Source organism: Odocoileus virginianus, chromosome 7 (assembly GCF_023699985.2).
Source record: "Odocoileus virginianus isolate 20LAN1187 ecotype Illinois chromosome 7, Ovbor_1.2, whole genome shotgun sequence".
Taxonomy (NCBI): domain Eukaryota; kingdom Metazoa; phylum Chordata; class Mammalia; order Artiodactyla; family Cervidae; genus Odocoileus; species Odocoileus virginianus.
Window position 1 is genome coordinate 76,248,957 of NC_069680.1, and position 22,995 is coordinate 76,271,951.

Consider the following 22,995-nt stretch of genomic DNA (forward strand, 5'->3'; position numbering starts at 1 on the left):
CCTGGGCTCTGTCCTCATTTATAGCCTTCAAAGTTTTCTGAAACTGGGGGCTTCAGGTTTATAGACTGCATAGAAAAGCTTGTCTCCACTTGAGTCTTTGCAAGCTAATGCAATACATGTGACCATGTTTTGTCTGTTTGCTGTTGTTACTGTTTGCCTAAATAAAATGGACTGAAATGATGATTTCTCTATTGGGGGGAAGAGGTGAATCCCAGCAAGGGAGTTGCTTTCTGTTTATAGAAAATCTGCCAAGGAAGGTATTGAATGAGCAAGGTTGGGGAACCTGGACAGACATCAGAGCAGTGCTGTGATGCAAAGATAAAGAGGTGCAGGCCTGTTGGGGCACTCGGGTACCAGTCCTTGTCACATGAAGCTGCAGTCCCTGTGGGCTGAATGTCCCTCTGGGATGCGTGTGGGTGCAGAGTCCATGGGTACCTGAACAGGACTGAGGCAGAGGTCATGGCTGGAGAGTGGCGGATCTTGATTTGGTTTGGAGGAACATCCAGAACGAAAACCCGGTTTGGGGAGTAGAAGGGGCATCTCAGGGAAACAGAGGAGGAAAGAAATAGAACTGGAAAAGGAACCACAGAACCCCAGAGGCCAAGGAACTGGGATTTATACATTCTTGCTGAGCAGGAGAAGGCAATGGCACCCCACTCCAGTATTCTTGCCTGGAAAATCCCATGGACAGAGGAGACTGGTAGGCTGCAGTCCATGGGGTCGGTGAGTCGGACACGACTGAGCAACTTCACTTTCACTTTTCACTTTCATGCATTGGAGAAGGAAATGGCAACCCACTCCAGTGTTCTTGCCTGGAGAATCCCAGGGACGGGGGAGCCTGGTGAGCTACCATCTATGGGGTCACACAGAGTTGGACACGACTGAAGCGACTTAGCAGCAGTAGCAGCATCTGAGCAGAAGCAGCATGTCACATGGAGAGGTTCCTTCCCCACACCCTCCCCAACACTGCATCCTATACACCTTTATACTCTTCCCTACCACATAGCTTAAAATGGTGTTTCCTTGGTTTGATTTGTGTTTCTTAATTATATATGTGGTCATATAAATTGGTACAACTTCCTAAGAGGACAGTTTGGCGACGTGTAGCACACTTGATAATTCTCATAGTTTTTAACCGAGTAGTCCTGCTGCCAAAAATGTATCTCGTGGATACATTCAGAGATTCAAATCATGAAATCATTACAAGATTTAAGTCTCATAAATCACATAGATTGATGTCCAAAGATGATCACACAAACATCATTCGTGAAGACCAAGCCCAGCACGGGGGAAGCCCCCACCAGGTCCCATCCCTCTGTGCCAGGCTGCCCAGCTACTGTGGCCACAGGACAGTGTGGGCACCTCTAGGAGCAGGGTGGAGACCCGCGTGGATAAGATGCTCCCACATACCAAGAACAATTCATTTTAAACTGTGTGAGCAAATAGACTGCCGTATGGCTAAAACTCTTTTGGAAATTAACTATAGATGTTTTTTGTGTGGGAACAGTAGTTTGCAGACTATTGTTTTATACCTTATGACTTTCTGTATCGTCTGCACTTTTTAGCCACACATTCACGTGTCAGTATATTATATTCACAAATAATATACTGTAGTCACATGTGTTTTGTTCACATGGGCAAAGAAGGCCAAGCTGTGGTTATGGGAAATCCAGTGTAGAGTGTGAGACCCCAAACTTGCTCTTGCATGGCCCTGGGACTTCTCCAGGGGCCATGCTTCAGGCAGCAGTGTATTCTGGAATCATATAATAGCAAGGGGGATGGCAAGAACCCAGCCTTCAATAGGGCAGTGTGGGAGCAAGAAGAGCTTGGGAAATAATCTTGCTGCTCTGGGAAGTCGATGGCCATTCTGGATGCCCCAACCCCACAAAGGCCCAGGAAGTTCCACCTCTCCCTCCTTTTGTACCTTGAGACATTTGGTCACCACCATCATTTTCTGTCCCACAGGAGGTACCCCAGCTCCGACAAGACCATGCTGCAGAAGTGGCAGGTACAGTGACTCCTCAGAACACTGTGGGTTCAAGGAAACCCTCAGGAAAGCAACTCAGCAATAGCTCAGGCCCCAGGGATGAAGAGAGAAGGCACACTGGTGAATCAGGAGGGATCTTGTTTTGTTAATTTGTTAAAATGTCTCAAGCATTTCCCTGAAGAGATCTCAGTGACGAAAGGCGATTCTTGAGTCAGATCTGGGGAGTTAGTATGAGCGTGTGTGTGCACATACATAAGCTCTATGTGCACACATATGCTCCATCCATGAAGGTGTACACATATGTATAATTGAACACACAACTCAGGAAGGCACAGCTTTCACTTCACTTCCTGGAAAGTCATATGTGGCTCCCAGCCTGGATGAACTGACACTCTGCCTTAGGTTCTCAGTGGAAGGAAAGGATCCCAAAAAAGACAGCCATGCAGATCCCATGGCAACAGGAAAGTAAACCTTGGTCACTCGTGTCCAAAATCCTTTCCCAAGGAGCAGGCCAAGGAAAGGAGAGACCACAGCATGCAGGTCCCATCAGAGGTGAAGTTTCTACTGGCTGCTCATGAGCCAGGTGGCCTTGGTGAATTTTTCCCAAATATAGTCCCTGGTTCCATTCATGACTATACATCTGGGAACAGAGGGCCCTAAGAACACAGAGTATCCTAACTGGCAGAGTCAGAAGAAAGAAAGTTCAAGTTCCCAAGAAAGCAGATCATTGAGCCTGTTGGTGAGGACCTCTTTCCTGGTGACTGCAAAGAACCCCCCAGCTTATATTTTCAATCATAAAGCAGTCAGCAGTAAGAAGGTCTGATATTTGTGCTATTATTTTAATCAATTTTTTAGTATCACCCAACAGTTAACACAGAAGAATGCTTTAGCCTCGGCTTGGACCTCTGAGCAGTGTTTTTTTCCTAGTAAACTTTGCTTCCCGACTATATTTGCTTCAACTCATCTTGGAATTAGTGTGGCCTCCCCGAGTTGCCTGGGCTCCAGGCACAAGGTTCCCACCTACACAGCCAGGGCCTCCTGCACAGGTCTGGGAGTTAGACCCCTGTGGTTCTCAGGAGGAAACCTGTTGGGTTTATCCCCACTTTGTCTCTTCTGGCAGAAAAGAGACATCAGCAACTTCGAGTATCTCATGTACCTCAACACCCTGGCTGGGAGGACCTACAATGACTACATGCAGTATCCAGTGTTCCCCTGGGTCCTGGCCGACTACACCTCACAGGTACGTGTTCACGTGGTTGGTATGCAGGTGTCCTGTGACTTTTTTGACCCTGATGACCAGAGCACCTGCAGTCATGCAGAGCCTCTGCGATGGGCTCAGTAGTCCACCTGGGCCTGAGGGCTGCTCCAGGCTTGGCCCCTCACCTGGCCTTTGGAGTCTGGGTGCCTGTCCCAGCCCCACATGACTAGGACAGTAGCTGACATGTGCCCCAGAGGGTTTCCTGGCTCACTGCTACCATGAAGGCAAGAGATACCCATCTGCTGAGATACTGCCATGGGCTAACATGGGTCCGTCAAGTGAAGAGGGCCATAAGATGTGTTCCTAGAACCAACATGTAGAGAGGGAGAGGGAGGGAGCGGGAGAGAGAGAAAGGAGAGGGAGAGAGAGAGAAGGAGAGAGCAAGAGACACAGAGACACAGTGAGAACAGACTCCTCCCCTGTAACCTGACTTCAGTAACTGAGATGATGATATGTGGAGGTGATGATATCACTCTGGATCTGGACCGAGACATGTAGCCCTAATGGAGGCTGATGGTAAGACTGGGTCATCGCTCTTTTGCCCTCTGTCCCTGGACCTCAGCAGGCAGAGGAGAGAGGCGCAGAAAAGTGACAAGTTTGGCCAAGGTGATGTCACTGGGGGACAACCAGGCTACGGAGCAGTGTCCTGATTGCCTGGGCTCTGGCCACCAGGAGACTTGTGGGGCTGTGTATGTAAATGACCGGAGGTGTCTGGGTGCACTACAGATAAGCCCTGGCCAGTGCTGCCTCAAGCTGTTTAGAGAGCTCACCCCCAGAATTTGAGAAAGGGGCCTCAGTCTTTTGTGAGCTCCCTTCCCAATTTGAGACACAACACAGCAAACCTTTTCTCACAAGCCATACATTGCTTCTCACTGCTCGATCATCTGGGGCCAAGGTGTTTCAGAAAGGAAACTTGCCAATCCTAGCTTCAACTCACATATTACAAATGGGTGGGTCCCCAACCCATTTTGATTAGCCCATATTCTGTATTAAAATTTAATTTCTTATCCGGTGTTTAAAAATTGGGAGATTTCTTCTAAAAAGCTTGTATTCCAATATCTTTTGGAGAATTTGGAGATGTGGCTACAGCATCAGCTATAGCTGAGCGGGTTTCCATGCTGCTGTCTCTCAAGGGGTCTCAGGAGCTTCACTCTTGCTCCCTTTTCTCACCAGCCATGGTGGCAGGCCCTGCCTCCTCAGGAAAACTGATGATTCACTACAGGTGGAAAGGAAGAGGCATGTAAAGAAACACCTCCTTCTATAAAGACATGCAAACTCAGAGGACACCCAGCCCTGAAAACTCTTCATGGTGCTACTGTTGTGTATTCCAAGGGCAGGGGAAGGGGCGCCAGGACTGCTTTCACCACCCCAGAAGGGAGGTGCCTCCCAAAACACGAGGCCGTTGCTCTCATTTCCTCCCCAAACACGACTTCTGACTGCCTACAAAATCAGTTTGAGTCTAAGCAAGAACCCTGAACCGCAAACTGCTCAGTGAGGGCAGAAGCCAAGTATCCATTGACAACAGGAATTCTTTTGAAAGTCTCTTGGGTAACTGGTGGCGATGTTCTGATTTGGGTCAACTTGGAAGAGTTCAGTGTGAAATCAATCTTCCCCTCCTCTCATTTCCCATCTCTCACCTATTAAGTCTTTGTGGATCACTGGCTGTGGGGCCATAAAACCCTACCAGGCCTGCTAATCACCAGAGGAGGGGGGTCAGAGAGAACGACAATAAACCAATAAAGAGAACCATAAAACTAAAGACCGTGGCTCCTGCAGTCTCACAGGGGCACAAGAGGGTCCAGGGGAGTTAACGCCAGTTGCACATTTACCTTCTAGACATTGAACCTGATGAATCCCAAGACTTTCCGTGATCTTTCTAAGCCCATGGGAGCTCAGACCAAGGAAAGGAAGCTGAAATTCATCCAGAGGTTTAAAGAGGTTGAGAAGACTGAAGGTGAGTAGATCCCAGCTTGATTTTTTTCTACAATGCTCTTTATCTGAATGCCTTGAAGTGAGAGTTGATAATGATTTAGGTGTCATCTAGCCTACAGACAATTACATTAGGATAGAGAACTCCCAAATCCAGCAGTCTGCACCCTCGTTGCCTGTGAGAATCACTCGAGAAACTCGTTAAAAATGTTAATGTCTGGGTCCCACCCCTGGAAATCATGATTTAAATAAGTCTGTGATGGGGTGCACTCCAAGTGATTCCAACAGGAAATCAGGACTGAGAACTGTGCTGCCAAAGTGCTTAAACACCTCCATTCCCAGGGGCAGGGAAATGACATCCGTTCAGCCCTTTCTGTGTGCAGACCAGCCTGCATTCATACATACAACGGTCCATTTTAAAGAGAAGGAAATTGGAACTCAGACTTCAAGCAATTCACTCAAGGTCATAGCCTCTAAATTACAGAGCCTGCATTCATCTGGTTCTAGAACCTAGTTCCCAAATCCTGTTCATTCCCACATTCCCTTTACAATTTTACTACCTTCACAGGCCAGCTGCACTCTTAGCGCCTTACTTTTTTTCTTTAGATCTGTTCACCTTTTAAACTTCAATGGATGTATTTTAAAGAGAAAATTTTCTGTCATATATTTGATGCCAGCTATACTGGTTTTCTCAAACATTTTGAAAAACATGAAACTACTAAAATAAGGAACATCTATCCGTGAGCCATAAATGATTACCTCATGTACCAGAGGCAGCCCGTTTCAGAAAGCTCACTCAGCCCCGAAGCCCTGCCTTTGGTGAGCAGGTTCTCAGCAGGCTAAGGTTCTGCATCCCACACTGCCCTGAAGGCCCCTGCCCACCCCCCAGGACCCCCGCGATGTGCAGGACTGATACTCAAGCTTGCTGGGGGAGATGGGAGGGGTGGGCAGGCCACAGGTGGGGATGCAACCCAGCCATGTGCTTTCATTGCAGGAGACATGACCGTCCAGTGCCACTACTGCACTCACTATTCCTCAGCCATCATTGTCGCCTCCTATCTGGTCCGGATGCCACCCTTCACCCAGGCCTTCTGCTCTCTGCAGGTGAGCGCCCTGCTCCCCTACACACACACAGAGCTAGCTCTTGCAGACTAAGAGCTAGGCTTGGATGAGGCAGGGACACCCCTGCTAGAAATCCAGCCTTGAGCCCATGATTCTCACTTGCCTCTGGTTCCAGGACTCTGGACCATCCAGCTGAGGCAAGCTACTCTTCACAGACACACCACCATGTCTACCCAACAGTCTCACCAAAAAAACTGAAAAATAAGGAATGAGATATGGGGGGAACATACTCAACATAAATAGGTTTTAGTGGGAAAGGAGAAACAGGAAGCTTGAAGACTTCCTTGCAGGTAAGGTAGGTAGCAAAGGCTAGAAAAATAAACACAAAGAAGGAAGAATAAAAAGAATATCACTTGTGATGTCAGAATGCATAAAATATGCTAAGTACAAGTTGAAGGCTTAAAAGGGCAAACAAATTATCTTTAATACTGAAATGAACAGCTAAACTGGAGAAGGAAACTCACCAATTTGCCTACCCATAAGTTAACAGAACATCATGCCAGCTTAGGGTTGCCAGATTTCACAAATACAAATACAAGATGCCCAGGTAAATTTGAATTTCAGATAAACAATGGTTTATACTAAAAAATTATTGGCTGTTTATCTGAGATTTAAATTTAGCTGGACATCCTATATTTTACCTGGCAGTCCAATACAGGCTGGAAGCAGGCCAGTCTGACCTTGAGTGAATGCTAGTGTTAAGACACATGGAACAGCTGGAACAAAGTGCCTCATGGGAGGCTGGTATGTTTTTCTCTCTCTTTCCCTCTAACTCTACCACCGGGATCTTGAATTAAGGTTATCCAGGGGCACAAGGATTGACTGGGGAGAGCCATGGGTATCCCAGTTGCAGGTAGCTGGCTCAGCCAATTCCAAAGAGAACACAGCACAGCATCCAAGCTTAGGGTCTCTCTTGATCGAGGCCTTTTAAGGGTCCTACACAGAGGAAGACATGGCCATGGAGGGTAACAGGCTGCTGAATTTTCAGGGACTCACTCTGACAGCCAAGCTTCACCAAAGGAAAAGCATGAGCGTCCCAGGAATTGTGTAGTCTGACTTCACCAGCAAGTTCACTCCTTTAAGTTACTCAGATGACCTTGACCCCAAGACAATAGGCCACTCTGGGTCAGCCCAAAAGCCGTCATCTGGGCCCTGGGTAGCAACAAACAGGCAAGGTCAAGGCTCTCTCCCCAGCCAGGAGCAGACCTCTCCTGTCTTCTGTTTCTTGGCACAGGCCTCTCTCTCCTTGAAGGCATGGATTGTCTAGACATTATATAACCCACCTCCCTGGAAATTAACTCAAAAATAACAAGCGTGCTTCCCCTGAGCCTTTCTCAGGCAACAGCATTTTAAGTAAGTTTGGTTTGGAGAACAAACGGCCCCTGAGCTATTCCCCATGCCAGGAATCCCATCCAGCTGTTCATCATCAATCCACGTGGAGTGATGAGCCCGCTGACCGTGATGGCCCTGCCTCCCATGACGATTTTCCACCCAGGGAGCTCTAGGTGCTTCAGAAGTTTCCCCTCGCCCCTTCAGTCTCACCAAGTACAGCCCCATCTCTACCTGTTACAAAGGGTCATCTCACAGTGAGACGAGGCAAACTGAAATAGAAACATCGAGCTGTGAGATTTACATCCCAGAGTTATTTTATTTTACTTCTGCATGTTATTTTACTCTGGAAATGAGAGTTAATTATGCACATCTCACTGAGCCATTGAGACTAAAGGAGGAAATGTGGGTAAAGCCCCTAGCTCAGGGCTGATGCCATGAAGGGAATCAATCATCCTTGCTCCTATCTCCCTCCCACCGTCACCCAGATCTCATCTGAACCAGCCTGAAATGGTGTAAGCTGCCCCTCTGGTTTAAGCTAATTCAAGACAGCCTGGACTGTGTCAAAGTATTCCAAATGGTGTAAGCCAGATGAAACAGGTGTGCTGCCAACCTATTGGGTTAAAGCCATTTTGAAGCTAGTCACACGGGTCTGAGCTTATTCTAGCCAGTTTGGTCCAATGGCAACCAGCCCAAACTGGTTTGAGATGGTCTAAACCAGTGTGAGATGGTCAAAGGCAATTTCATTTGTTTTCACATGGCACCAATGCAGTCATATTAGCTTGAGTTCTTTTGACTCCGGTGCTGACGTCTGATGTGACTCCTGGTTTTTCTGGGTTCAACTCTCTCTGGGACACATTGGCTCATCCAAGTTGAAATCTCCATGATGCTTCTGAATTGTTTTCTCCTTCTGACTTTGAACTGCCTCTTCTAGTAGGTCACAACCAGTCCAAGCCTTGGAACCAGCCAAAGAACCAACCGACTCTGCTTTTCCCTTATCATAAAAAAGAAACTGTAATCTCTAGGGAATGAATACAACAGTTACATCTGAGGGGAATGTGTGTGGCTCCCATCTGGGAGTCCTAGGGCCTGTGCAGACTTCTTTAGGAACTATCTGGTATCTTCCTGGAGTCAGGCTTCTCCCTCCATTCCACTCTGCCTCCTGGAGGCAGACTTGTTTCTTCTCAAAAGACTTTTGCTCCACCTGTGTGGTGACAAGGAAAGGAGCCTCCCTACATTCTCAGCAGCCCAAGACTTCTAGCCCCCATCCCCAGCATGGATGTCAGAGTGGAAAAGTGGAAGAAAGGCGGAGAGGTGCAGAATCCAGGCAACGAAGCCTTTCTCACTCATCTGGAGAGCAGGGACATGAGTATGTCCAGTATCTCCAGAGCAGGAGCACATGCAAGAGTCAGCAGAAGAAAGTGCACACTCTTGTTCTGGATGAAACAAAGTCTGCCTCTGAGCTATTATGTGACTGAGCCACAGAGATGCACTCGATCCATGGCTGGGCCAGAATGGCTTTGGTGTGGAGACGGGGTGCCTATGCACAACCCCTGTGGTCTGATGGAAAACAGGTACAGCATTCCTTGGGCTGTAGCCTGTCCACTGGGCACCGTGCAGAGGGGTGTGGACAGCTTAAGAATGGCAGTGTGGCATATTCTGATTCCTTAAGAATAAGGTTTTCTTTATTCTTTTCACATTTAAATCTTATTAAGTCTTATTAAACTTTATTAGGCTGGTCTTAGAATTGATGTCTACCTCTACTGTTGCTGTGTTTGCTTTTCTGCCTCAAACCTGTTATTACAATGATCAGTTCAGTTCAGTTCAGTTCAGTCGCTCAGTCGTGTCCAACTCTTCACGACCCCATGGACCACAGCACACCAGGCCACCCTGTCCATCACTAACTCCCAGAATCTACTCAAACTCATCTCCATTGAGTCAGTGATGCCATCCAACCATCTCATCCTCTGTCGTCCCCTTCTCCTTCTGCCTTTAATCTTACCTAGCATCAGGGTCTGTTCAAATGAGTCAGCTCTTTGCATCAGGTGGCCAAAGTATTGGAGTTTCAGCTTCAACATCAGTCCTTCCAATAAACACTCAGGACTGATCTCCTTTAGGATGGACTGGTTGAATCTCCTTGCAGTCCAAGGGACTCTCAAGAGTCTTCTCCAACACAACAGTTCAAAAACATCAATTCTTCAGTGCTCAGCTTTCTTTATAGTCCAACTCTCACATCCATAGCCTTGAAGAGACAGACCTTTGTTGGCAAAGTAATGTCTCTGCTTTTTAATATGCTATCTAGGTTTGTCATAACTTTCCTTCCAAGGAGTAAGTGTCTTTTAACTTCATGGCTGCAGTCACCATCTGCAGTGATTTTGGAGTCCCCAAAAATAAAGTCAGCCACTGTTTCCACTGTTTCCCCAACGATAACCTCTTATAATCCAGAAAATACAGTACATGAAGAGTGTGACCTGGGTAGGTGCACATGCAAGCCATGTGACTCAGGCTCCCGCTGGTGATGTGCTTATCCCCACCCCCTGGGGTGTGAGACTGCTGTCTACCGAGCTTGCTTCCCTGGATGCTGTGATCTTGGGAATCTTGCCTGCAGGGAGCCAGTGTCTGTGAGCCTTCAGACAGTTGAGCATCCAGGAGGCCACATCAGGCTGGGGCCACAGCACAGGCCCCCATTTCCACCCTGGCAAGAGTACCAGCTGCTCTCAGGCCTGAGCTGGGATCCAGTCTGGGCGGGGCAGAGCAAGGCAGCCAGCACCCCAGCAAGGGCACAGTGCCACCTCCGCTGCCACTGCTGCATTTAATAAGAAACTGAAATCAAGTGCTGTGTTAATTAAGTCACAGCCCATGTGAAGTCAGCTGTTACCAGCAATGGGGAAGAATTTTCTGAACCACCTGAGGCGAGGCGACTGCTTTTGTGTAAGACATATGCCAACTGCAGAGAGAACTGAGGGCTCTGGGCAGCAGTGGACACAGGCCTTTCACCTGGGGCTCTGTGAATGCCAGGCCCTCGTGGAGTTGTGTCCATAATAAAGGTGTAATTGTTATTACCCTTGAAATACCTATCCAGGGACAGAGGTGCACATAGATTCTGTGTCCTCATACAAAAGGAATAGCTCCTTCAATACAAAAACTCCTTTCAAGGTGTTTGCAGTTTTAACCAATGCACTGTAATCATGAACTTTACTCTGATTTTAACTCCTGTCAAATATTCAGCAACAGTGCAAAGTGGAACTTGTCAGTCATTTCTTCCTGCATTCAATTCAGTTCAATTCAGTTGCTCAGTCATGTCTGACTCTTCACGACCCCATGAACTGCAGCACGCCAGGCCTCCCTATCCATCACCAACTCCCGGAATCTACCCAAACCCAAGTCCATTGAGTTGGTGATGCCATCCAACCATCTCATCCTCTGTCATCCCCTTCTCCTCCTGTCCTCAATCTTTCCCAGCATCAGGGTCTTTTCCAATAAATCAGCTCTTCGCATCAGCTGGCCAAAGCACTGGAGTTTCAGCTTCAACATCAGTCCTTCCAATGAACACCCAGCACTGATCTCCTTTGATTCATCTCTTAGTAAAATTGAGCACCTCTTAAAGTATTTTAATTGAGACAGATACTTAGGATTGTATTATTTCTGACCCCTTCAATATTGGAAATATTCTTCTGGTGTCTTTACATATGAGTGATGTTGGCTGGGCATAGACTGTAAGCTTTTGCCTCAGAAACCTACGGACTTAGTTGCCTTGTCTTTTGGCTTTAATGTCATCTAGGAAATCTTCTGCCAATAAGAGGTAGCTCCTCTGTTGATAAGAGTAACCTTGCTATTAATTTTTTTTGGTCTGTTTGGATACTCGGAGGATTCATTAATCTTAATATTCAGAAATATCTGCAGGATAGATTTAGGAACATGTCTGGGCCCAGAAATTCTCTCTGACCACCCTGTTTCCATCCAATCTCTGGACCCAATTTGATTGTTGCTTGATTTTGTTTTGGACTTTCCTTATGGGGACTCTCTGTAAACCTTGACTGTGCTTCTCTGCCTTATTTCTCTCCTTTCCTCCTTCTGACTTCTCTTCCTTATCTCCTTCCTTCCCTTCCTGAGACTGAAGTCCTGATGGGACTCCTTGATGGCAGCCACCAGAGTCTGTGTCAACCCACAGACTTTGTAACTAATATGAGTTACAAAGCAGCTCCACTTTTCCTTCCAGGGAATTCGGCATTTCTTTTGTATTGCAAAAGTGAGCAAACCCATTAATTTTGAAACAAATGTATGCAAATACATTTATTAATATAGGAAATAGGAAAATCAGTTATTGCTTCCTTTATAAATAATACAGGCTTAAGTTTTAAAGATATTACTTTTGCTAAAATGCATTAGACAGCTGTGAAAAAAATAACATTTTTCTTTGTGGTAATATCTTTAACCAGATTTGTAGCACTAACAATATTTCCCATGTATATATTATTTTTATTTAATACAGGTAATCTTTTTATTACCAAATCATATTGTTTCTCAGGAGATTACCATCAGCACTCATAAAAGCTGCAAAAGGAAAACGGAACGACGAGGCAGCATCCATCTCCCTCCGATGCAAGGCTTGGGCTGCAGATTAAATACACAAAGCTCTTAATACATTTCAATGAGTCACTTGTTAGGGGCAGATTTATTTAGAAACATCCCCTCCACCATTTTGTTTCCATTTCAGTTTGAATCTGAGAGTGGGCTTCGTCCCCTAATTTTGCCGTTGTTTAGTCACTACTGTCCGACTCTTCTGTGACCCCATGGACTGCAGCCCACGAGGCTCTTCTGATCATGGAATTTCCTAGGCAAGAATACTGAAGTGGCTTGCCATTTCCTTGTCCAAGGAATCTTCCTGACCCAGGGATCGAACCTGCATCTCCTGCATTGGCAGGCGGGTTCTTTACCAATGAGCCACCCGGGAAGCCCTTGCCTAATTGCTTAAAACGAAGAACAAAACAATCTTGGAGAAAAGCCACATCTTTCAGCTGCCCAAATACTGTGTTTGGCTGAAACCCCACTGGGTTTCTTGGTGTCCCTGACCCTGTGCAGAGAATGCTAGCATTTTCTTTACACTTCGTCTGCCACTGATGATGGGAAACCTCAGTCCCTGAGGAGAGAAGGGAGCTGATGGAGCAGAGGAGGGCACTGGCAATTTGAGTTCTATCCCTTTGTTCTTTGGGCCACATGTGCCCTCTGCAGAGGTTGGCAAAAGAAAGACTAGTTCTGGCAGAACAAAAAAGGCCCAGTTACAATGGGGACAAGTGAATTACTGAAGCCCAGAGAGGAGTTGTCCCTTGGGTATCCCTAAACTTAAGCCAACAGACCCAAATCCCAGCTTCAGAAACTCTCTTTTGAAGCCCCTCTGCCCACAGCGTCTTCAGTCGTCCAACTGGGACCTCTCTGTCTCCTCCCGACCCCCAAGATCACATGCTGAATAAGGGTAGTGTCAACTGAAGCGACATGACAATTCAAGTGAGAGGCACAGAGACTCCAAGGAAGGAATTTGAGCTTGGCTTCAGCTGCTGATCTCAGGACTGCATGGACCCATCTGTGGCAATGGGCCTTGGAAACAAGGTTGACCCTCATGCAGCACCATATGTTTCCAGCACTCCATCCTCAGATCGGTCCCCTCTTGTCAAGGCTGCTGTGTTACATGTCACCAGGGCCCTACCTGACCTGCTTTCCAGGCCTTGCCCTCAGCTCAGAACATCACTGTTTTCTCCATCACCAGGCTTGCCGTCTTACCAGGGGTTGACTTCTCCAGGAAACTTTCCTGCACATAGACTGTCTGACCCACTCCTTGTACTTTGACTCAGGGCTAACCCTCAGTGAGTGTGTCAAGTGGTCAGACGAATGGCTGTGGTTTTCCTGTCTCTGATCTGAACCCCAATTTCTAAACCAGGGAAACGTTGCTCCCTTAATCACAGTAGACCATGCATCCTCCGTGGAAGCTCTGGTGCAGGGTTCCAGTGAATGGTCAAGGTGATTAGATGCTTGAAGAAACAGTTGCCCATGTGTGTGGCCTGATGTGTGCACATGTGCGGAGGAGTGAATGAAAGGGCCTAAAGGTGGAACCCATGTCTGGGGGACAGAGTGGATGAAGAGGGCCCACTCTAGTGACATCTGTGCACCCCAAGTTATCACCACACAGTTGATCATGTCACCCCTTTTCTGCTTAGGGCGGAAGCTTCGATGTGGCAGATAGAATGTTCCACAGTGTGAAGAACGCGTGGGAATCGGCCTCCAAAGAGAACATGAGTGATGTCAGAGAGCTGACCCCGGAGTTCTTCTACCTGCCTGAGTTCCTGACCAACTACAATGCCCTGGAGTTTGGTGAGTGGAGCAAGGCTCCGGGGCCGGACAGCTTGTGGGTTATGACATCAGTATCTTTGCTAAGCGACCCCACACACAGGCCCACGCCAGACCAGTCTGGTGGGCAGATTAGAGCGAGGCCTCCACTGGGTGTTGTCACTTGATGAAGAGGTAGGAGCCAAGGAAGTACCTAGCCCCAGGGTGCAGACCACCAACCACAGTTCTACCCAGGACCGCCCACCAAGAGTCCCCAAGGCCCCAGTCTGCAGCAAGATGGCAGCTAGAGAGCAGGAGCCCCTGCTGACAGCCAGGCCTGGCACTGCCCTGCTGAATGCCTCAGGCAAGCCTGGCCCTTCTCTGCCCCATTTTCCCGCAAGTCCCACAAGTGGGTTAACCTTTGAGCAGGACCCAGACGTGTTGCATCTCCCACGGGCACCTTGGTAGCTCCTTCTCTTTCCTACCCTCCAGACCCCACAGCAGGGTGAGCCATGCTTTCTCACCCACTGCTTTAGAGGAGAGACACAAATTTCAGGAAGCCCCAGTGGGCAGGCCCTAGCAACTACACGTACTTTGGGAGCCTCCACTATGAACCTCCGGGTGACTTGTGGAGGGGATGTGGTCAGAGCCCCCTGAAGGGCATGGCCCTCCCCACCCACAGGTGAGGGGTGAATCACCCACTCTGAGGAGGCCCTTGTGAGCCAGCGCGGCGCACACGTGTGCTCCAGAGCCCCTCTTCCTCAGGGCCCCCCTTCCTCTAAACCACGCAGATGGGCCTGCCCCTCAAGCCAGACCAGGGGCAGGCTCAGGAGAGCTGCCTCCGGCACTCACCTCCTGTGCGCTGGTCTGCAGACGGAACACCAGCGGGGCATTTCAAGCATCCCCAGGCCCAGCCCATCGACTCTGAGCTCGTGGAACTTGGTGGCCTTGGCAATGTTCACATTCTCAGATGCTTCACTTGTTTTAGATGAGAACTTGACAAATATAAAGGGTAGTTCCCGCAAGTTGTGATGAAGCCATGAAAGGAGCGAGTCTGAACCAATGAAGCCAAGAGGAGGGTCCCAACTGGCCTGGGTTGAAGGGGGCACAGTGGGGAGGGCACCAGTTCTCCTTGGCGGTGGAGGCTGGTTCTCTGCTGGAGGGGAGTGCTCAGCGGCAGATAGAGCCTTCAGGCCCAGGACCAGGGATCCTCAGGGAGGTCAGGAAAACAAGTGTGGCTATTATGCACCTACTGTATGCAAGCCCTTTTTAAGGCACTGAGGATTCAGTTGGGTGTCCTGGGGCGGGTCACCTGGAAGGTGTTAATATTGTTTGCGGGGATGGGGGAGGGATAGAAAAGAATAGATAAATAAGTGAAACACTGTTCAATGCTGAGGAAGTCCTGTAAGGAAAGAATGCAGGAAAATGGTTCGAGGTGCCTCAGCGGCCGTGTGTGACTGGGGTCTCCAGGAAGGACCCGCCTGAGGAGGTGACAGGTGTGAGCTGAGACTGAATGAGGAGAAAGGCCAAGCCAGCCCTGCAGGCCAGAGAGAGGGGAAAAGGATGCTTTCACCCCAGTTGCACTTGTGGGCCCTGGAGGGTTTCAGAAAGGCTATAGCTAGTATTTACTGAGCAGCCATCATCCGCCTGGAACTATTCTAAGCATGTTATGTGTATTTTCTCTTCTGATCCTTATGCCAGCTTAGGAGGTAATAGGTAGGAAAGTAACTCCCCAAGAGGCTAAGCAACTTGCTCAAGGTTGTGTGACTAATGAGGAGGACGGAGACTCGGGCTTGAATCCAGGCTCTTCTTCTTGGTGTCTGGGGAAGCTCCCTCTGAAAATCTTCTGCCTTCACTCTAAAAGTGGAGAGAAAATGCGTAAATTATCGAGTTGAATGAAGAGTCAATAAGATGGTGTGTGCCAAGCACCTAGCACAGTGCCCTGGCATAGAGTGAGATGCTCGAAATACAATCACTTTTACTGTTACTGTTATTATCTTATTGTTTTAGCACTGTATAAAAAAGCACCTCCATGAAAAGGCATAGAGTGAGGGGAGGGAAATGATGACACAGCCATTTTATGCACGGGCACTGCTTGGAAGCGAGGAGGGTCTTATGGAGGCCCAAGGCTTAGAATCCAAGAAGGAGTATTTCAGATGGATAGGGTGGGGTCACTTCCAACAGAGGAGACAGGAAGCAGTGCAGTCTATGCAGGAATCCCAGTACCGGTTAGCACAGTGTTTACACACCCCTGACTCCTAACCACTTTGGCTTCCCATTTACCCAAAGGCCTGCTGTCTCTCACCCTATTCAGGCTGCATGCAGGACGGAACAACACTGGGGGATGTTCAACTCCCTCCCTGGGCTGATGGAGACCCCCGGAAATTCATCAGCCTGCACAGACAAGTGAGTTGAGTGGGGTCATGGCAGAGTCCCTGGTATCCTGAATGAGGACCTCGGTATGCCCTCAATGTCCACAGAGGCTTTCTGTCTGAGTGGAGGGCTGTGATAAATACTTTTGCATATGTCTAGAGAACTCAGAGAAGGGACTGGGCCCCATGCCCTGGGTCGGCAAGAAAAAGCTTGGGTTCTGGGCTCTTTTAAGAGCTCCACTAGGCTTTGCCCTTGTGCCAGTTTGTTGTGGGACTCATGAGGGGAGCAAATTCAGGTTCTTGTTAGATGGAGGGCAAGTCAGTGCCCTTAGCCAACCCCATAGTCAAGGCCAAGCCCTGGGCTGTATTGCCCAGTATAAATCAGTGAGGGGCTGGAGGCCTCAAAGGGTTCCCACTGGCCAAAATATTTGCCAGGACCAGGGAGGACTTGGCTTATGACTCAGAAATACTGATGTGGGTACAGGCCACAGGTCATCTGGGAACAACATATGTTCAACATCATTAGTCATCAGGGAAACATACACGAAACCATGAGATGCTACTATGTAGTCACAACAACGGCTAAATTTTAAAATATTGCAAAATCCAAGAGTCAAGCAAAGATGTGGAGCAACAAGAATTCATCATGCATTGCTGGTGGGGAAAAATGGTACAACCACTTTGAACAAGAATTTCTTATAAAGTTGAAGATGCATTTACCATATCGCTCAGCAATTCCACTTGTATGTATTTACCCAAGAGAGATGGAAACACCACAGAAGAGTTTGTACATAAATATTCATCAGTGTTACTTATACTAGTCAAAAACAAAAAACAGCCCAGATACCTATAACCTTAAATGGCTAAGCAAATGATACACCCACATGATGAAATCTTACTTAGCAATAAAAAGGGACAGATAATGGATACATGAAGCAACATGAATGAATCTCAAAAGCATTGTCCTAAGCAAAAGAAGCCAAACACAAAGATATATACTATGGGATTCTATTTTTGTGAGATGTTAGAAAAGGTAAACTAAAGGGACAGAAAGCAGATCAGATCAGGAATTACTAAGTTCTGAAGTAAGAGATAAACAAGGAGAAGAAAACTTTTTGAGTTGATATGAATATTCTATATCTTGATTATAGTGTTGATTATGTCACTGAATGCAATTTTCAGGACACATTAAGTTGCACATTTATGGAAAATTTTATTATATGTAAATTATACGTAAAAAAGAAAAAAAACCTGGGGGCAAGCCTAACTAGTAACAAAGCTGTGTCTTCTCCTCTGTCCTTCTCCTTTGGTAAGGAGAGAGTTCTTTCCTGGTTAATCCTTGTCCCTGGAAATTCAGTAACAGCAGTCATCACACCTCCTATGGCATTACCCACATGTGGTCTTCTTAAAAGCATTATGGTCATATGTATCAGAAAACTAACCAAGCCCAGATGACCTGACTTTCCCAAGTCAGCATCAACAGGGAGCCCAGCCAATTCCAAATGACTGTCTTTGGGTTCTGGAAACCAAGCTTTGGATTTGGGCTCTACTCAGCAGAAACGAATGGTGAACCAGAAATTGAAACACTGGCCCACATTTCCTCTTGCTTAAGGTTATTTTATGGACTGGATGGGCCACTAGCTTGAGGCAGGACTGCGTGGTCCTTAGAGGGACTGCACATCCTGCTTAGTGCTCATCCAGCCCAGGGAGGCATCGCTTATATTTCCTGTGCTGAGAGAGCATCCTGAACCACATGCCCCCTCCTGATCTGGGCAGAGAGCCCACGAGTCCATGAGACCCCTGTGTTTTTCATGCTCTTTGGGTTTTGGTTCCAGGCTTTGGAAAGTGATTTTGTCAGTGCCAACCTGCACCACTGGATAGACCTCATTTTTGGGTACAAGCAGCAGGGGTCAGCCGCAGTGGAGGCTGTTAATACCTTCCATCCCTACTTCTATGGTGACAAAATGGACCTCAGCAGCATCAGCGACCCCCTCATCAGAAGTACCATCCTGGGGTTCGTCAGCAACTTTGGACAGGTGCCCAAACAGGTACAACATACCATGATTTTTGTCTTACTTTCTCAAAAGATTGTGAGCAGGGTGAGCTTGGATGGAAGAGAGAGTGAGAAGTAGGTGAGGATTGGAGAGATAAAATGGCCTGCAGTCACCTCCCTATGCCTTTAATTGCTGTTGTCATATAGTCACTCAGTTGTGTCCAACTCCTTGCAAGCCCGTGGACTATAGCACGCCAGGCTTCCCTGTCCTCCACTATCTCCAGGAATTTGCTTAAGTTCGTGTCCATTGAGTCCATGATGCTATCTAACCATCTCATCCTCTGCCACCCTCTTCTGGGACTTTAGTATCAAGGTTTAACTCTCCATAACCCACTGATGTCAAGGGAGGTGATGATATCATTAACAATGATGAAGGCTGCATCCATCTGTGACCCATGTGATAGACACTATGATAAATACAAAGTATTTAATTCTTTACATAGGTTTGTTGTGAAGATTAACCAAGTGTGTGAAAATGTCTGAAATATGATTAACATTCAAAAAATGTTATTCATGTGATTCCCTCATTAAATCCTCTCTTAAGTTCTGAGTATGGGGATTATACAGATCAGGAAACTGAGGCTCAGAGAGGCTAAATAAATAACTTGCCTACACTTGCACCATTGCAGGTGTCACCTGTGAGACCTTACCCCATCTGGCCGGCTCCAAAATCTACACCATATTGGCCCCACTGTGAGAGCATCCAAGCTCTGCCCTTAGGGTCCCTGGGCCTTTTGCTCCACCAGCTCTATCTGCATCAGGGCAGTCCCATAGAGATGTGAGACTGTGCGTTCACAATGACATCTTGAGGCCTATTTAGCTGATCCCAGCCCCATTCATGGAGAAGGCAATGGCAACCCACTCCAGTGTCCTTGCCTGGAGAATCCCAGGGATGGGGGAGCCCGGTGGGCTGCCGTCTTTGGGGTCGCACAGAGTCAGACACTACTGAAGCGACTTAGCAGCAGCAGCAGCAGCAGCAGCCCCATTCATCTTCAAGCTTCCATTTGGTGTAGAGATGTTTTTCCCCCAAGCACAATCATTTGGAGGGAGAAGCATGGCCCCACAGACTAAGCAGTCAGGAACCACACCAGAAAATGAATCCATAGGCCCAGCCAACTCGAGACCATCCTGGGCAACAAGCTTCCCCATCTGTAACCATGAGGCTTGGATGGGCTCATCTAATAACATCTCTTCAGTCTGGCCTTATTGTGACTTGTTCAGGTTCACTCAGCTCCTAGGTAAGGGGAATGTGGAAAGGCCTGAGGGTGACTTGGAGAATGGACCGTATATGCAATTGTGGGTTTGGCCAAGGAAGGCTTTGTAGAAACGAGAGAATTTCAGGAAAAAAAGCTAGAGTAGCTAAACAGTTTCATTTCTTTAATTTTAAAAATATTATACTAGAAATAAATAATTTGAAGTAGTAGTCCACAAGCAAAAATATGTTCATATCAGTAGGATCATGGAATGTACACTCTTTAAATTCTGATTTTAAGTAAGGAGCTATTATATTCCATAATGTCTTACGGAAAAACTCGAACAATCTTTTTGACCAACCCAATATGAGCTTCTAAAAAATATTTCTAAAATAATCATCAAAATAAGAGTTCCCCAGGTGGTCCCAGCTTGAAGACAAGATTAAATGCTTTGGAACCATTCACTGTTCCAGCAAGGGGCTATGCCTGAGAAAGCCGTTACAAGGGTCCAGCCTGTGGTGCTTTCGTTAGTCTAATGTGCATGAAGAACATTCTTTAATGCTCATTTAAAAGTCATCATTCTGATTTCTGTTTGTATTGATCACCCACTCAACTTTTCTAGATAGTCTAGCATCTGGTCAAGGGGTGTAACCAAGCCTCCTCTGAGGTCCCGGGGCTGCCTGCTGAGCTCCACCTCTGTCCTTGAGCGCAGCCAAGGCCAGTCCCACCCCCTGTCATGGCGCCCAGGGATATTTCCATCTGGAAGCAGAACACTGTGCTGCTGGCTAAAGAAACCAGCCTAGCACGAGCCCAGTCGGGGAGGGAGGGTGGAGAGCTGGAGCAGGCCTCAACTGTGTTCTCTAGCCCAGCATCAAGGATTCTGCCAGGCAGCCTGGCCTTGCACTTCAGACTGTATCCAATTATGCAAAAAGTTTGGCATTAAGGACAATTTGAGAGATCTAAGAAAAATGAAAATAAGAAAGGCCGCTAATGGGGTTTGCCTGTGTTCTTTAGAATACTTGAATGGTTGTTATTAAAGAATTCTGTTTTGATGCCCAGATGGATGGGCCTGCAGAGAATTTATAAAGAAAAAGAGAAAATATGAGAAATAGCTCAAGCAAATGAAGAGAGACGTGATCTAGAGAGGAAAAAGGGTCATTCTGACCCTTTAGCATGAAAGGTAGCTCTCCCAGGGACCAGAGGCTCCTCAGGGGGCTCATCATTTGCTCAAGCAGCTTGGAGAAGAAGACAGATTTGGCTTCCAAGAGAGTTCTCCGCCAGCCCTGCACCATGGCCTTGAGAAAGTAGCTGCCCCTGACTGAGCCCCAGGCCACTCCCCTGAAACATCCAAAGGTTGAACCAGATGATTCTGTTTCAGCTCACCTCAGTCAGGAGCAAGCTCAGCCCCAGCAGCACCCAGGACAGAGGTCCAGCTGGGACTTGCCCAAGGAAGACTCCCCTTCTGTCCATCTGTCCTAACAACCGACATGGTGCGTGTCTGTCTGCTTGCCTCTGCAGCTTTTTACTAAACCCCATCCATCCAGGACTGCTGCAGGGAAGCCTTCCCCTGGGAAGGACGTCTCCACACCTGCCAGCCTGCCTGGGCACCCACAGCCCTTTTTCTACAGCCTGCAGTCACTGAGGCCCTCCCAGGTCACAGTCAAAGGTGAGCACCTGGTCCTGCTTTGTGTGGTGTCCTGTCCCACAGTTGTCCCTCCAGTGACTGGTGTTTCTCTGGAGGTTCAGGGGTACAGACTGGAGCAAAGGTTTGGGGTCTGACTGCCCAACTGTGTTTCCAGTCACACCAGGAGTCTGGGGAGGCCTCTGCTCTGGAAGTGTCTGGGGCCACCTGTGTTATACCCTGACTTCTGAAGACCCATCTGTCTGTTGAGACAAACACTCCTCTCTCTTTCATGTGCACACACATCTATCAATACACACACACACACACACACACACACACACACACACACAGACCCCTCCTCACCTCCAGAAAAGTGAAAGTAAGAAAGGCTGCTAAAGGGGTTTGCTCTTTGGAATACTCAAATGGCTGCTATTAAAGAATTCTGTGTTGATGCCTAGATGGATGGGCCTGCAGAGAATTTATAAAGAAAAAGGGAAACTATTAGAAGAAATAGCTCAATATTGCAGCCCCCTCTCGGGTCCAGGTCGCTGTTGCTCCTGACCACCCAGGTGGGCCTGCAGCCACTAGCTAAGGGCATGCACATGAGGCAGATGGCCCCAGTGCAGGTCCCAGCCCTGCTTCCTAGAGGGACTGGGTGTATATGAAGTCCACCCTGGGGCCTCAGTGCTTTGGGGATGTCTACCTAGAACAGCTTTCTGGTCCCAAGAAGTATAAGGTCAGGTTTGTCAGGGTTTCTTCTCTTGAATCCAAGAACAGCGTCCTTAGCACCTCCAGCCCTGCTAGACTTGATGCCTGGAAGGTGCAGGAAGGACAGAGCCCCTGCCCCCTGGCTCCTCTGGCTTTGTGCCATCTGCCCTGACAGCCTCGGTTCCTCTTCCCTTGGTATCAACCCATAAGAGACACTAAAGACCTGCATGGCCACACACTTCATGTATGTGTTAAGTCTGGGGAGAGACCCAGGGCCTGAGGACCCAGCTTGGGGCCAGAGTGTAACATAGCCCCTAGAGGGAGGCCCAGGAGGGAGGTACCAGGACAAGGAGTGGCTCCTGCCTGGGTGGGTGTTTGCCAAGTCCGGGTGGGCTGTGCATGGCTCATCTCTGGGCCCAGCTAAAGAGGTGTTGTCCTTTGACAAATAAATTCCTCCCTACTGACTGGGGAGCAGATATGTACCTCTTCTCTCTAGGCTCGGAATCCCCCAAAGGAGCCATCGGCCACATCGTTCCTACGGAGAAGACCATCCTGGCCGTGGAGACAAACAAGATGCTGCTGCCTCCACACTGGAGCAGGACCTTCAGCTGGGGCTTTGATGACTTCAGCTGCTGCCTGGGCAACTACGGCTCTGACAAGGCGAGTGTTGCCGGGGTGCAGGGTGGCCCCAGGGCCTCAGCCTGCTACTGGTTGGGGCAGAGGTGGTCAGGAGACTGGTGAGCCCAAAGCAGCCACAGCTGCCCACACCCCCACTTCCTCCACGTGCCTGCGCCCCCAGCCTGGGGATGAGAGGATTTGAGCGACCGTGCCAAGAGCCTGGTGGGCTAAGCCTTCCCCCATGTCACCAGGAGTTGAGCTTGTAAATAGGCATGCTGTCACCTCTGCAGTGTTCTCCACTGCTGGCTGGTCACTTGGCTGCATTGAGAAGGCCCAGATTGTCATTCAGTTTGGGTGGAAAGTCTTAGGGGCTCCTCTGGCCCCTGCTCTGACTTAGACTCAGATGGCACAAATTGAACATTCTACAGGCCACCAGAAGCAAGCCACTGGGTTACTGGTCCTCCACGCCTGTGCGAGGCCA

General features: G+C 48.2%; 1 protein-coding gene across 5 annotated transcripts in view; it reads left to right on the forward strand.

Annotated features, from left to right (window-relative positions):
• WDFY4 (WDFY family member 4) overlaps positions 1-22,995 on the forward strand; it is a 257,168-nt gene that overhangs the window by 220,342 nt on the left and 13,831 nt on the right. For 4 of the 5 annotated variants that reach the window (XM_070471003.1, XM_070471006.1, XM_070471004.1 and 1 more), the window contains 9 exons: positions 1,966-2,008; positions 3,108-3,227; positions 5,082-5,199; positions 6,169-6,278; positions 13,838-13,991; positions 16,261-16,352; positions 18,154-18,366; positions 21,083-21,230; positions 22,372-22,556. In XM_070471003.1, coding sequence (XP_070327104.1) covers positions 1,966-2,008; positions 3,108-3,227; positions 5,082-5,199; positions 6,169-6,278; positions 13,838-13,991; positions 16,261-16,352; positions 18,154-18,366; positions 21,083-21,230; positions 22,372-22,556 — 1,183 coding nt within the window. The remainder of the gene's footprint in view (positions 1-1,965; positions 2,009-3,107; positions 3,228-5,081; positions 5,200-6,168; positions 6,279-13,837; positions 13,992-16,260; positions 16,353-18,153; positions 18,367-21,082; positions 21,231-22,371; positions 22,557-22,995) is intronic. The other variant, XM_070471005.1, reaches the window with a different exon arrangement.